General features: G+C 40.7%; 1 protein-coding gene across 1 annotated transcript; it reads left to right on the top strand.

Annotated features, from left to right (window-relative positions):
• Positions 1-635: 635 nt before the first annotated feature.
• On the top strand, positions 636-1,061 carry LOC124612491 (molybdenum cofactor biosynthesis protein 1-like). The gene has a single exon (XM_047140726.1). The coding sequence runs from the start codon at positions 636-638 to the stop codon at positions 1,059-1,061; it is 426 nt and encodes a 141-aa protein (XP_046996682.1).
• The last annotated feature ends 15,405 nt before the right edge of the window (positions 1,062-16,466 follow it).

Raw genomic sequence — 16,466 nt, 5'->3', positions numbered from 1 at the left:
TAACAATAGACAAACTTTCAATCATTAGCTATTCCGTCCCAGAACAGCCGCATTCGGTTGAAATACTCCTGAAACCACAGCAGAACAACCAATAGCCTTTCATCCATTAAGCACACGGTCATATATCATAATAATTAACTGTTTGGTGGCTTCGGTAAATTACCAAAAATCCAGTAAAGGAATTAATCGGGGGTGTTTCAACACGAATGCTTAAAAATTCTTTTGTAGTTAACCTATTTTCAGATTATGAAGAGTTCTTTGTTACAGCTTGTATTTTTGTTCCAGGTGGCCCTGAACTTGATGGCTGTAGTGATGTCGTGAAGGCACAAAGTTGGAAGTTGTTAAACCTTCAGAAACAAGATTTTCAAAAGTACTTCTTCTCAGATACCAATATTTCGCCCCTGTTTGTGTCGGATACACAGACGTCTCAGTTGTTGTCACGTAATTTGAGTGTAGTGACTGAATCTAGAAAACAGTTTCTTTTGCTTCCCTGTGCCCCAAGCATTATGTGCAATGCAGGACTCCTAACAAAACAAACACACAGAGCACAGCCCTCTGTCTTCTCTTGCCGTTTCTGCAGTTTGGGAGCACAGTCCGAAAGTCAGACTCATGTTGACCGGTCTGGCAGGGCGAAAATGGTCAACGTGGGTTCGAAGCTGGTGACAGAACGGACTGCTACAGCACGAGCAAAGGTTTTTGTGGGACCCGAACTGATGAAACTCATACGAGAAAATGGCCTGAAGGTACTTAGCGTTGCTCGCCTGGCGGGAATTGTGGGGTCCAAGCAGACGTCCAGCCTTATCCCTCTGTGTCATAACATATCTTTATCCTCTGTGGCTCTGGACATTGAACTGGACTCTGCTCTCAACTGTGTGATTATAACTGGCACGGCAAAGTGTAGAGGGCAGATGGGCATGGAGATGGAAGCTCTCGCTGCTGTATCGGTGTCTGCCTTAACAGTGTACGATATGTGCAAAGCTGTGAGTCATGACATTGTGATATCTGAAATAATGCTTCTGGCCAAAAGTGGGGGAACTAGAGGAGACTTCCACCGGACATGAGCATCTGTGTGGGGCAGTGAAATAAGTTGAGTATACCTGGTGTGATGTAGACAAATTTCAAAGTCTGTTCATAGTTATCATAAATTATATACACATCGAATTGGCCTGAATATAAGTTGCACCTTTAATTTCGAAAAAGAGAGAAACTTAATTAAAAATAATTTGTCAAGTTGCCCATTTACAAAAGCTTTTCAAAATGTGATTTACCCTTAACCAGTTTTTTTGTAGTACACTATAGATAAATTACACACAAAAACAAAGCTTTCAGTTGCAGTTTTCATGTAAGACACTCTTAACTTCACTAACATTCATTGTTTTGTCACTGTCAGTATTTTTGTCACTCTCCTCCCAAAGTACAGTGCCGTCGCTACAATCCCGGGCATTGCATGTGCAGCATTTCTTGAACCGTACCTTTAAAAAGCACATCTGTTAGATGAATAACTGTGAGTTTGAAATTTGCAACGTAACTGTACGGAATTCCAAAATTTTCTCTCAATGTTGTGCTTCATTGGTGAAGAATAAATTATATTCTTTAGTTAGAGAAAAACTGTGCCTGTCCCATTGTCTAAAATAGTGAAACTGTGAGAATGGTAATACAGAGGGGTCCAGAAAAATGTAGACTCTCTTTGATAGTCAATATTGATGGAACAAAATGGCATAGTGTCAAAATTCTTGCATGGGAGGAAGATCATTTTGTGTGTTCAAAGTGACACCTGTTAGCAGCCAAGCAACATCAATGTTGCTGAATTGTTGACTGAAGTACAGCTGTCAATGTTGCCAGTGTGGTAGCTGCACAGGATGTCTTGATGGTTTCTCATATCTCATTCAGTGTAGCTGGGTTCTGTTGGTAAACTTTGTTTGTCGAGGTCCCCCATTGGTAGAAGTCGAGAATTGTAAGGTCCCATGAACTTGGTGGGCACTTGACAGTTCCTCTTCAACTTATCTGTCGTCCAGGTATATTTTCATCTAAGTAGAATCTGATATCTCTGTGGTGGTGAGGCAGAGTACAGTCTTGTAGGTAAAAATCTTTTGTTTCCAAACACCACTTGGATGGCTAATAAAATCAATGTTTGCAGTATATGATACACCTCACCAGTTATGTACCTTCAAAGAAGAATGGGTCAGAGAAACAATACTATGACGGACCACACCACACATTAACACCAAGTGAAGTAACATGTTTGTCCATGTGAACATGAGGATTTTCAGCAGCCCAATACACGCAGCTATGACAGTTTACATTACCATTCAGGTTGAATTGTGCCTCATTAGGCCAGATAACCTTCCCTGCAAACCATTCATCTTCGTGAAGCATGCCTTCAGACCACTCGTAGTGCTCCATCCTTCGATTCGAGTTGTCCTCATTCATAGTGTGAAACAATCTTGGAATGTACACTTTCCACTTTGCAGTCTTCAGAATTTATCATGCACTTGATCAGCTTATCCCACTTCCCCATACACAATGCTTCATAGATTTTTGAGATGATCTAGAAAAATGTTGCAATACAGCAGTGCTGGAACCTGGAGGTTGATGTTGTTGTTCAGAGGACCTTTCCTTGTGCACATTTTAAACAGCATTGTCGGCTTAAAATTTATACCAAATACAATAAATTGTTGTTTCAGTACAGCCTTGCATTGCTCAAACAATAGTTGTACTTCATCCAGTGCTGCATTGTCATCTGCTGGAAACCCACACGACAAGATCTGTTGGGAAAACAGTGGTTTATGCTACCACTCAAAATTGCAGCCATATAACACTTTGTTCCAAAGGTAATAACTATCAGAGAATGTCTACATTTTTCTGGATCCCTCTGTAGTCACTACCTAAATGGGATAGCAACAAAGAGAATGTTTGCATTGCTACCTCATACACAACAATTGATTTACAAACTGTAGTGATATTTTTGCTTCATTTCAAACTTAAGAAAAAGCACTACAGTAGAGGTTTCTATGATTCATAAAAGTCCCAGTTTTTATGGGAGATTTTTTGTAGAAATGGTGTATCTTATATTCAGGCCAATATGGTACCCGTTTCCATCCTGTTTTAAGTCTTAATTCAAAATATTTATCTTTCTTTTTCCAATACCTGATCAGTTTGAGAGAGATATTTAAAAAAAAAAATAAGCACTAGCAAGTACGTTAATTTGCTATTGTTAAAACTTTTTCTCGTGCATGTTCTCTACAATTTTGATATGACACCACCTGCACTCTTATCTTGTTGCCAGTAAAAAGTGAGTAAGTAGGTCATTAAACTCTCTCTCTCTCTCTGTGCCCTCCCCCAGCTGTGTGGTAGTGTCCTCTGTGTTGCTCTATTGTTTCAATTTTTGATGGTCCCGTGCTGTGAAAAGTTGAGGTGAAGTGTTCATTCTTAAATAAATAGTGTGTATCAGCTCTTTTCTCCTAGGATCAGGTTGTCATTGCTGTGTTCATTGATGTAAAATGACACTTTTTTAACAGTTCCTAAAAGGTGCACCACTTCATTGACACTTTTGCTCAGGTGTAGAGCATATTGGCCAGACTAATTTACATGTTTCAGCTTTACACTGTATCGTATCCTCTTTTTTAAAGGCCTGTTATCTTTCTTGTGTGTGACTAGTCCAGAGATTGAAAATGTTTTATTTTGTAAGTTACCAATCCAGAACAGGTTTCTGTCAATTTAATTCTTCAGGTTTTTCCAGAAGTTTGCTGAAATTCCTGAGTTGTCCTTTGCACAGTTGGACATCATTGTCTTCCTCGCATATTTCGGTGACATTAGTTGTTGCTTTTACAAAGTGCTACTTGAGACTGACCGTCAGATGGAGCAGGTCTGTAATTTGTTCCCTCTGCCTTCGTGCTTCATCTGCAATCTGCTCTGACAGACACCATCCTCGGGTATCCGTGTTGCGTGATATTCCGAGTGTCATCTACACTCACGGGCACGATTCTTGTGTGTTATGTTTTCAGTCCAAGCTGGTTGGTAGAATTCTGTTTGCGGGCTGTCCCCGTTTGGGGACAAGGATCGGCAGGGCATGAAACCCTAATCTTTCATCTTTCAGTTAACTCAAATGTCGAGTGTCACTTTTTTCATGTACTGCGGTTACAAATATAAGAAAATACAAAATGAAAATTTCTCAACATAGTCATGTTTCTTTTCAGTATGTTTCTCAGATCAGTACACTGCAATGTAAATATTCCGTTAAAAGAATATATTTTTGATTGTTTCTTCAGTCAAAGATGCATTGCCTTTTTGACTTAACAATAAATGTCAAATCATTGTCCCTCAAACAATCCTGCAGGGGTTTGACAACGTGAGACCATGGCTTTATGGAGGATCACCTAGAATTAGCTGCCGTCTTTTCTGACATGATTTTAAATCAATGCTATCATCACTGTTTCTTTTGCTTAGGGTTTTGAGTCTAGGAATGATGCAAACAATCAGCAGTTTATTTCTTTCTTACGTGATCTTGTTTTCTCCTCCCTAGCCCCCTTTCTTCTTTCATTTGGTAGCCTCGAGCAAATTGAATATTCCTGCTTTTGTTTGTATTTATTAATCTGTTTGTGCCTCTAATTCTTAAAAGACTTCATTATGACACTAATAATCTGAAGCAGCAAATTTGGGGGAAAAAGAGCTGCATTCATTTATGCTGTTGTAAAATGGAGGAATTGGTTGTAGTTGGAAAAAAATCTGCCTTTTACAGCTGCTGATTTTTGTCATTTATTTTACATAGCCCACCCATGATCTACAATCAGGTCTTCCTTTTTATGTTGTATTTTTTATAAGAATGTTGAAACATTGATGATTGTTATGCATCTTTGCAGCACCTAAACTTGAATATTGTACTTAAAAATGTTATTTGTTGTCTTTTTTAAATTAAATTGTTATGTTTAAGAAGTGAATTAAATAATTGTTACCTGTGACATAATTTGGTAGCAGCTAAACTTAGATGCTGGTCTTCAATATTTTAATTTTTATAGTTTGGGGTATGATTGTTGTAATTAGAAAATGAATGTGTGCTTTGTGCACTATGTTGTTACAGTAATTTGGAGTTTATTTTGTATATCATCTGGTGTAAATTATAAGAATTTAAGCAAAAACTTCTGTCTCTCAACAGCTTTCTTAATAACACTATTCCAGTAACTGGATATGCATATTGAAATATCTGTGTTGTATATTAGATTCTATGACCTGTACCGAGGCAATATTTTGCGGTTGTAAATTTTCTTGACTATTATTAAGTGTGTGTGTGTGTGTGTGTGTGTGTGTGTGTGTGTGTGTGTGTGTGTGTTGCTTATGCCCTACATACGAGTCCTCCAAGCTACTGATGATCTGACCAATGTACGACATGCCAAAATGCTACGGCTGCATGGGGAGATACAATTAAATCCCATCCCCCCCCTCTCTCTCTCTCTCTCTCTCTCTCTCTCTCCCTCTCTCTCACTCTCTCTCTCTCTCTCTCTCTCTCAAAGATCAGCAGGTTCAGGAATCTAACACAGAAAGAATTTAATCACGATTTCTTTTTCATCTCTATCATACAATGTAGTCCAATTTTTTGCTAATACAGAAATAACATTTTGTGATTTATGTAGTGTACTCTTCAAAAGATCTAATGATGTCCTCATTCCTTTCTTATAAACAAAACAAGAAGAAACTGACAATAATTGTCATTAAAATAAAACACAGAACAGTGTCTCCATAGCATCAATGAGCACATCCTTTCAGCACCTTTGACCCAGGCAGTGAACACAGCAACGGTCAGTCTATGACTTGCAGCAGGTGAATCCCAGTCAGCTGCATTGCTCATACACCCCACATAAATAATAATAAACAAAATCTAACAATACACATAACCAAGTCTTGATTTGTGACAGTATACCGCTGATGACAAAAAAAATTAGACCCAAAGATTTTGAGATGTGATAGAATAGAACTTTTGCTCTAGTTGAAGCGGTAACATACAAATGTTGTATTCACACTGTTAAAAAGCTCAGAAAAGTGTTATAACTTTTTCAGAAGTCTAAATCAAACTATGGAAACTCTCGGTAGGAACTTAGAAATATAGGAAATGATAAAGTGCTACTTACCATAAATACATGTTAAGAAGTCTATTTTTTTTCTTTTAACAAATCTAGCACTGCATATTACTGCCAAATTAGTCATTACCTATGATTGCCCCAGTGGCAGAAGTATGTATAATAATGTCAAAACGTTTGTGACACTACACACTAGGAGAAGCTCAAGTTTCAGATACACGTTGATTGCGTTCTTGATGATGCTATCTACATGTTCATCCACACTCTGCAAACCACTATGAAGAGTATGACAGAGGGTACATCTCACTGTACCAGATATTAAAGCTTGTTCATGTTTCCTTTCCTCCATCTTGTACTTCAACTTTTCTTCCTTAAACTTATCCTGTTTCTAACTACTCTGATTTGCTTTTGTGGTTAGTGTGAATTTAAACTCAGTTGCCATAAATATCTAATATCTTTTATTGAACAGTGAATGGATTATTTTATATTTCATTTAATGCTGTTCTGCTCTTTGTTACGGCACAAATGGTGTTCCCTACTTTTGTGCAATTTTCACACAACTTGAAAAAATGGTGAGATAAACAACTAGCTTCATTATTTATTTATGTTTTGAATGTACCACTAATGTTTTGAATGTAACCAAAAATGCTTGTTGTTGTAAAATATACTTTCAACTTGCCTCCTTCACTAGCTGAAAACCTTTTTAGTTTCTCACGTTACCCCTGATGTCTTCTTTTTGGTTGATTCATTTATGATAACATTTTACTGTCCTGAGTAGTACCTGTGTATAAATATAATTTTATTTTTATTTTTAGTGATGTGTGTTTTTATGTGCATATTCTTTCAGTCCTGTGTAATGTGAGTCTCTGTTTAATGGTATGGTTATGTTGTCTTCAGACTTAAAGAATTGATGTAGAAATTTATAGTTTTCAGCATGTGGTTCAACAGATCCTTATTGTGTTCCTAAATTGGAAAAGTCCTAAAAACAGAAACTAGAAAATAACTGTATAGAAATTTTGGACCACCATTGGTTAAATATTTTATTACCAACCCAAGAAATAAATTGGGAACAATGTGCAGCATCTTATTCAGTGTAAAAGAAAACTCAAATTTAGTTAAAAGTGGACCACTTGAGTTTGCTAAAGGCATAGAATCGTGTGTTTCTAGTGTTCTTAAATCCATTCAAAACCCTCGAAAAGAACAAAAAAGTAAGAGAATATAATATTGAACTTACAGGCCTAAGTCTGGAAACAACATTATAATTGTGTGTATTTGGTTTTGTTTCAATGCTGTTGACATCCTGTACTGTTGATTTGAAATTATATGTGAGAGTTGATGTTTGGAAGCTAAATGCAGGAAAGAAGACCATGAAGTGAAATCCACCCTTCATGTTCTCAGTTGGCAGAGAATGTGGGCAAAGAACTGGAAATCTTTGAGGTACCAAATTGTCAAGGGCTGTGATATTGCCCTTTTAACGTCACTTAGAGTAGACATAGTTCTCTTAGTCCCAAGTGTAAGACAACATTTTTGGTACCTTACAATTTCAGTGGTTTCCATTTACAATTTCTGTTTACAGTGCTCATCATCAAATGTTTTGGTGTTGTTATTTGATTTCATATAAATAACATAGAGGTAGTTATTTTACATACTATTATGTTTCTGATAGCTTTTTCTCACAAAGCATACTTTAGGCTCGTATTTTATTGTAAAATATTGAAACTGACAGACATAAAGACTTGCATTTTCTGCATGTCTTCTGTCACCAGTTTCGCCTCTAATATTGACTGCAAAGCAGAAGTGATCGGCATAGAAAATGATGGAGTAAGGGTGGTGAGGTGGAGAGGGGGGGGGGGGGGGGGGAGAAATGTAATATTGAAACTAAAATCAAGAAAGAGAGCAATCAATTGAGGATACAATGAAACATTTGGGACCTCATTAACTGCAGGATCGTTCTAGTAGAATAGAATTGTATAAAAGATTACTGCCAAAGAGAAGTGTTAGAACTTCAAGTTTAACACATATATTTAGGAACAACACAACAACACATATAAGTCACTGAGTAAGTTGACCTGTGTACAAGTCGGCATTCGATTCAACACTGAGTCTCAGTCTAGCGGCCGCTGCTCGGCTGGCCGCTTAGGTGGCGCAGCTGCTGCATGGCTGGCAGACAGCGCCGCACGTAGAGGACGCGTGTAATTGCGCGGCAGCACTTTGAATAATCGGCGAGTCACAACATTTTTCCCCCCTTTGAAATTGTTGCACTGGTCTTGATGGAGGTGTCCTGGAGATGGCTAATGTAAAGTCTCGAGGAGGAGGCTTCCCGTACGGACGGAAGTGTCCCCGATGATAACGGGTCGAGATGACAGGAGACGTGGGTGATGTGTCGGCATCCATTGAAGGAGGAGGCGAGTAGATGTACTCTGACAGAGGATGATCCTCCGGTTCCTGCATGGGCACGTCTCATGGTGGCGTCCGTTCTGGTGCTGGCATCGCGATGACGGTGAGAGGGCTGCGTTGTGAGTATTGAGAGATGCCAAGATCCCGGGCATCAGGTAGAGCCAAAAGTGGTGTGGCAGCATTCGGAACAGGCGTTGCTGGCACCCGAGGCCGAAGCTGGTCCGAATGACGCACTGCAACACCCGTGTCCATCTGGATTTCATACAGGCGTCTACCACGGTGTCGTAAGATGCGGCCCGGGCTCCTTTTTGGCCGCCTGCCATATCCGCGTACCCAGACGAGGTCGGCGGCGGTGAACCGGCCAAGGGAAGGCACCCGCGGCCATGAGGAGGGAGGCCGCAGAAGATGAAGTAGCGTGCGGGGCTGTCGCCATGTAAGAGCTCAGCCAGGCTGTGATCGCCCATGGGGGTGAAACGGTAAGACGCCAGGAACTGGAGAAGCGCATCATCATCAGCAGAAGAAGTCAGAAGTTTCCGCATCTGAGCCTTAAATGTGCGGACCAGCCGTTCAGCCTCACCGTTGGATTGTGGATGGAACGGCGGGGCCGTGACATGAGTAACGCCGTGACGAGCACAAAAATCTGCAAAGTCGGAAGAGGCAAATTGCGGACCATTATCAGTAACAAGAGTAGAGGGGAGGCCTTCCAAAGAAAAAATGCGGATGAGAGCACTGGTGGTTGCCGCGGTGGTAGGTGACGTGCAACGGACAATGAAAGGAAAGTTAGAGTAGGCGTCAATTACAAGGAGCCAATAAGTACCTAAAAAAGGTCCCGCAAAGTCAGCAAGAATGCACTCCCAGGGCTTCTCAGGCGAAGGCCACGGTGACAAAGATGACTTCGGGGCAGCGGCCTGTGACGCACAAGGGCCGCAGGCAGCCACCATGTGTGCAATTTCAGAGTCAGCGCCAGGCCAGTACACATGACGGTGCGCCAGAGATTTTGTGCGAGACACACCCCAGTGCCCCTGGTGAAGGAGGCGCAAGACCGCAACACGCATAGATGCAGGTACCACTACACGCGGTGAAGCATTGTCAGTGGAGAGGAGGATAATACCATCCCTAGCCGTAAGGCGGGTAGCGCAAAGTGTAGTAGTTCCGCAACGGATCAGAAGTCTTAGCGGACGGGCGATCTGGCCAACCCTCCTGAATACAGCATAAAACCCGGGAGAGGGTAGGGTCAGAACCCGTAGCAGCTGCCAGCCTGTCCGCAGTGATGGGGAACCCGTCCACAACCCACTGCTCGGCAACATCCAGGTGGAAACACCAAAGTTCGTCCCTATTGAATGCCTGATCAGGACCCATGGGAAGGCGAGACAAAGCATGAGCATTCGCATGTTGAGCCATTGGCCAGAAATGAATCTCATAATTGAAACGGGACAAGTAAAGAGCCCAACGCTGGAGGCGGTGTGCAGCCTTGTCGGGAAGTGACGTTGATGGATGGAACAAGGAAACAAGTGGTTTGTGATCCGTAACAAGATGAAATTTTGAGCCATAGAGAAAAACACCAAACTTATGAAGAGCATAAATAATGGCCAAAGCTTCTTTCTCAATTTGGGAATACCTTTGTTGGGCATCCGTGAGCGTTTTGGAGGCATAAGCGATGGGTTGTTCTGAACCGTCAGAAAAATGGTGTGCAAGGACTGCACCGACCCCGTATTGAGAGGCATCTGTGGCAAGAACAAGATGTTGGCCAGGTCGATAAGTAGCCAGGCATAGTCTTTAATTTCTGGAAAGCCGCGTCACATGACGCGGACCAGTGAAAAGGCACGTTTTTATGCAACAGGGGATGCAACGGCTGAGCCACCGACGCCGCAGATGGTAAAAACTTGTGATAGTATGCTATTTTCCCCAAGAAGGCCTGCAGTTCCTTAACAGATGTAGGGCGAGGAAGGGCATCGATCACAGCAACAGTGTGTTGAAACAGTTGAATACCATCGCGAGAGAGTTGGAACCCAAAGTACGTTATAGATGCCTGAAAAAATTGTGATTTCTGAAGATTACATTTAAGACTGGCAGTCTGTAAGACATTAAAAAGTGTGCGGAGATTTTGAAGATGTTCGTCAGTGGTGGAGGCAGTGACAACAATGTCGTCCGTGTAATTGATACACCCAGGGACAGGGAGCAATAATTGTTCCAAGAATCGCTGAAAGAGAGCAGGGGCACTAGCAACCCCGAATGGCAAGCCTTGGTATTGATAGAGGCCGAAAGGCGTGTTAAGGACCAGAAACTGCCAGGAAGCAGCATCGAGAGGAAGTTGATGATAAGCTTCTGACAGGTCAATTTTAGAAAAATACTGTCCTCCAGCGAGTTTAGTGAACAGTTCTTCAGGACGGGGCATAGGGTAAGTGTCAATGAGGCATTGAGCATTTACAGTGGCTTTGAAATCGCCACAGAGACAAATATCACCATTGGCCTTAGCAACTACAACAACAGGAGAGGACCACTCACTGGAAGTGACAGGAAGTAAGACCCCTGACGCAGTGAGACGATCCAACTCCCGTTTTACCCAATCTTGAAGGGCCACAGGAATGGGCAGAGCCCGAAAAAACTTAGGCCGAGCCGTGGGTTTGAGCATGATATGAGCTTCAAAGTTGTTCGCACAGCCTAAACCGGGAGAAAAAAGGGACGAAAATGTAGTCGACAAGGAATCCAGTTGAGCATAAGGAATAGCGTCAGAGACAATATTGACAGAGTCAACTATGGAGAACCCAAAAACGCGAAAGGCATCGAAACCAAAAAGATTTTCTGCGTTGGCAGAACTCTGGAGATGGGAACTTGCCCTTCAGTATATCCTCTCTTCTCGTTATCCGCCAGGCCTCAACCTCTGCTAATTTCAAGTTGCCGCTGCTCATAGCTCACCTGTCTTTCAACAACATCTTTGCCTCTGTACTTCTGCCTCGACTGACATCTCTGCCGAATCGCTTTGCCTTTACAAATGTCTGCTTGTGTCTGTGTATGTGTGGTTGGATATGGGTGTGTGTGCAAGTGTATACCTTTTCTTTTTTCCCCCTAAGGTAAGTCTTTCCGCTCCCGGGATTGGAATGACTCCTTACCCTCTCCCTTAAAACCCACATCCTTTCGTCTTTCCCTCTTTCCTGATGAAGCAACCGTTGGTTGCGAAAGCTAGAATTTTGTGTGTATGATTGTGTTTGTTTGTGTGTCTATCGACCTGCCAGTGCTTTCGTATGGTAAGTCACATCATTTTTGTTTTTAGATATATTTTCCTGCATGGAATGTTTCCCTCTTATTATGCGTTCAGTTAACTAAGTAGAAATCAGTAATATCTTATCTCAGTGAGGAACTTGAAACTTTCAGCACAGGTCAGGAGCATGTAGAGGTGCTCTTCCTCTACTTGAAAAGAACAGTTGACCACGCACTGAGTAGATAGGTTCCTAGTAGAACAGTTCATAATGGGATGGAACCTCCGTGGTATACAGTCACTGTAAAGAAAACTTCTAAAGGAACAGAGATTACTGCATAATAGGTGTAAAACAAAGTGTAGGATTATAGATTGAGAGACGCTGGATGAAACATGTTTGGCTGTCAAGAGAGCAATGCATGAAGCTTTCAATGACTACTGTAGCAGAATATTGTCAAATGACATTTCACAAAATCCAAATAAATTCTGGTCGTATGTAAGGGGTGTTAGTGGCAAAAAAGTTAGTGTCCAGTCCCTAGCAAGTGAGACAGGAACTGAAATTGAGGGTAGCAAAGTAAAAGCTGAAATTCTGAACTCGATTTTCAAATGTTCCTTTGCAAATAAAAACCCAGGAGAACTGCCCCAATTCAATCCTCGTACACTGAAAAAATGAACGAAATAGGTATTAGTGTCAGTTGTGTTGAGAAACAGTTGAAATCATTAAACAAAGCTCCAGACCCCGATGGAATCACAGTCAGGTTCTATATTGAATTTGTGGCTGAGTTATCCTCTCTTCTCACTGTAATCTATCCAAAAAACCTTACCTAGTTTTTGGAAAAAGTTACAGATCACACCCGTCTACAAGAAGGGTTGTAGGAGTGACAAAACTACCATCCAGTAGCCATGACATCAATTTGTTGTAGATTCTTAGAAAATATTTTGAGCTCAAACATAATGAGGTATCTCGAACGGAACTACCTTCTCAATATCAACCAGCATGGTTTTCAAAAACATAGATGATATGAAATCCAACTCTCACTTTTCTCACATAACTTGCTGAAAGCGTTGGATCAAGGCAACAGGTAGATTGTGTTTCTTGATTTCCTAACAGTTTTTGATTCTGTTCCACACCTACACTTACTGTGAAAAGTATGATCATATGGGGTATCAAGTGAAATACGTGACTGGATTGAGGACTTTTTGATAAGAAGGACACAGCATGTTACCTTGGATGGAGAGTCATCATCAGATGTAGAAGTAACTTCAGGTGTGCCCCAGGGAAGTGTGTTGGGGACCTTGCAGTTCTTGTCCATTAATGACCTTGCTGTAAATCAGGATTTTTGCAGATGATGCAGCTATCTGTAATGAAGTGCTATTTCAGAGAAGCTGCATAAATATTCAGTCAGATCTTGATGAGATTTCAACATGGTGCAGTGATTGGCAACTTGCTCTGAATGTTTAGAAATGTATAAACTTAGTATCCTGTGACTATAATATTGGTGAGTCACTGTCGGAATCTGCCAACTCGTACAAATACCTGTGTGTAACACTTTGTAGGAATATGAAATGGCATGATCACATAGGTTCAGTTGTGGGTAAAGCAGGTTGTAGACCTTGGTGTATTGGTATAATAATGGGGAAGTGCAATCAGTCTACTAAAGAGATGCTTACAAGTCATTCGTGTGACCCCCCCCCCGCCCCCTCCCACCCCCCCTAGACTATTGCTAAAGTGTGTGGGACTTGTACCAGATGAGACTAGCAGGAGACATTGAATGTATACAAAGAAACGCAGCATGGTCACAGGTTTGCTTAATCCATGGGAGAGTGTCGCAGAGATACTGAAGGAACTGAAATGCAGACTGTTGAAGACAGGTGTAAACTATCCCAAGAAAGTGTATTAGCAAAGTTTCAAGAACTGTCTTTAAATGATAACTCTAGGGATATACCACAACCCCCCCCCCCCCGCCCCCCCCCCCCCCCACCCGCCCCCACATATTGCTCTCACAGGGGTCGTGAAGATAAGATTAGAATGATTACTGCTCACACAGAGGCATTCAGACAAATTCAGACAATCATTCTTCCACGCTCCATACATGAATGAAACAGCAAGAAACCCTGATAACTGGTACAATGGGACTTACCCTGTACCATGCACCTCCTGGTGGATTGCAGATTATAAACGTAGATGTGAACTGACAGTCTTTTACATGTGCATAAGGGAAACATCTAATCACCTTTATTTTACCAAGACAAAATTTATGATTTTCTAAAGTTTCAAACCTTGACAGGAAATAATGGATTAGGCTGTCCGTAAATTATAAACTAACATTATTGTGATGATGGAAAATCTCATATAAAGACGTGAAACAAATACTAACAAAGAGATAGAGGGGTTGGCCAGTACAGCCAATAGATACACAAAACATAACAGAAAATTTACGTATCCTAGCTTTTGGAACTTTGTTCCTTCGTCAGGGAGGAGAGAGGGGAAAGAAGGGGAAGAAGAGAAAGTGGATTCAGTTACTCACAACCCAGGTTATGAAGCAACAGGGTAGAGGTAAACAGGGAGGGTAGCAAAGATGGAGGCATGGGTGTATACTCTACAGTATGTCAACATGTTGCCTTGACCTGTTTGATAACCAGGTCTGGCTCCAATTTAGTGCACACGGGACATCATCGAACAACTCCAGTGTCTCCCAAAAACAGCATTAACCATCCCTGTTTTGATGACAATGTGAAACAGGCATGGAACTTCATCCCACAAACTCATAACCAGCACAATGCATGCACGTTTGCATGCTTACATTCGGGCAGTTACACTGGATTTCAATGCATTAGTGTATCACATTTGCAATGGTGTATCTCGCACTTATATTATCCTGTGATCTTGCAATGTTAATCACTTAAATAAGTTACTTAGACATATATGTTCCTGAAATTTCATTACTCTACGTTAATTACTTTTTGGTGTTGCAATTTTTTTTTTTTTTCAGTGTACATGATGACTACAATAATACATTATAATGTTTCTCCAGTGGTTTCAACATTAACTTTTTAACAGAAAAGATTTTGCTTACAGTTCATTTTTAAGTTAACATTTCTAAATTTTTTAACAATCCATATTAAAGCTAGCAATAGTAACTATATTAATAATTGCTACTGTAAACAGTTACACATATGGACATCAGTTTTGAATAATGGGTTTTGAGTGTAAATAATGTTTTATGTAAGTGTTTGTATTGATACTTAAAATTAAATGTCATGTAATGAATGTCCACTGTTTTGTTGGATCAAGTTATTTACGAACGCGATGTACTGTGTTCTTCCATTAGAGAATGAGACTGTACTGTTTATCGGTTTCATTACAAAATGCTAATAAGCTTTTAGTTAGAAAACCTTCTATAACTAGAGTTATTAATATGAGAAAAATAGGAACAATGAAGGAACGGAAGATCAGTTGCAGAAACAAGAGTAGCTCTGAGTTGCAAGAGTGGTTGCTTTTCCCACCCATGTAATTAACTGGCATTATCACCACTATTAACTTACCGTGGTTTCACATCTCATCTGTTCATTGTTCCCCATGTCCTGCCCTTGTGTTCACCCTTCCTATTAGACCATATATGCCTCTGTTACTGTAATCGATATGTAAACAATATTTATCACATGACCTTTTTTTGTTACAGGTTGTAATATTTGACATTGCAGCTTTTGAAAATGGAGCAGGATGTTGTGCCCTCTTTCCTATTGGAGTGTTTCTCTGTGATCAGAATTGGAAGCAGACAATTCACTTGAACTTCCATTGCTGTTGTTGATGTCTTTGAATCATGTTGTTTCTTTGTGATTAATAAAAAAATTATACAATCCAATGGTTTCTTCACCTTGTCTTTAAAAATTCCAGACCTATTGTTCAAACACATATTTTGAGAGTTATGCATCTGAGCATTTTTGTGGAAAGTGCATTTCACACATACTTTCAAGATAAATTGAATAATGACCCCCATTTTGTGTGTTGGGGAAGATAATTTGATACAGCTAAATGCATATACAGGTACACACATTTGCTCGTGCCTGAGACAAAGTGAGAGTGATTCAAAGGAAGAATTCACTACTTTTTACCTAATTTCTGAATAACTCGTACTTTCGTCAGAAATGTCACAATGCAAAGTTGATTAGATAAAGGGACAAAAATGAGAGCAAAATATAATTTGAATATCAGAAAAAATAACCAATTAGTGTTTGTGTAATACTTTACGGCAAGCCTAAAATTAATTTTTAAGCATTGGGATATCTGGGATGGAATAACAATAATATGGAATAGGATAGCTTTCTGCTCCCCACCTAGAGGAGACACTGAGTGGCAGACTGGCACATTGAAGGAAGATTTTTAGATATTAGAAAGTATGGGACAGTCCTCATCTAGCAGGTGTGGTGGTGTGAGGCCGGGGTGGGAGCAGGTAAAGGCCTAGATATGTGAGACAGAGAGACTAGCAAAGGTTTAGGTAACGGGGTTTACAGGAGTGAAGAATATGTCACAGCTAGAGTTTCTAGGCTTCGTTCCTGTGGCCCCACACCTCAATGCCCTCCCCTGCTCCCATTCCAACCTCACACACTATTACGTCCCCCTAGTACACTTCTCTCTGTCTGTCCACCTCCACACTCCCAACCAGCAGAGACTCCCTATGCTGAGGTGGGCTCTGTCCATTAGATTACACTCGTAAGATGAAAATAAACGTTATGCAGCATGAAAGAATTATCTGTGTGGGATGGAAATATGTAGATGTGATGTACGTGCACAGACAAAA

This window comes from Schistocerca americana, chromosome 4, assembly GCF_021461395.2.
Source record: "Schistocerca americana isolate TAMUIC-IGC-003095 chromosome 4, iqSchAmer2.1, whole genome shotgun sequence".
In the NCBI taxonomy this organism is placed as follows: Eukaryota; Metazoa; Arthropoda; class Insecta; order Orthoptera; family Acrididae; genus Schistocerca; species Schistocerca americana.
The sequence above is the reverse complement of the archived record's forward strand: the minus strand, read 5'-3'. Positions and strand labels throughout refer to the sequence as shown.

What these genes read in the sequence shown, in the direction of transcription:
- LOC124612491 (XM_047140726.1), top strand. Translation starts at nt 636, where the DNA reads ATGGTCAACGTGGGTTCGAAGCTGGTGACAGAACGGACTGCTACAGCA.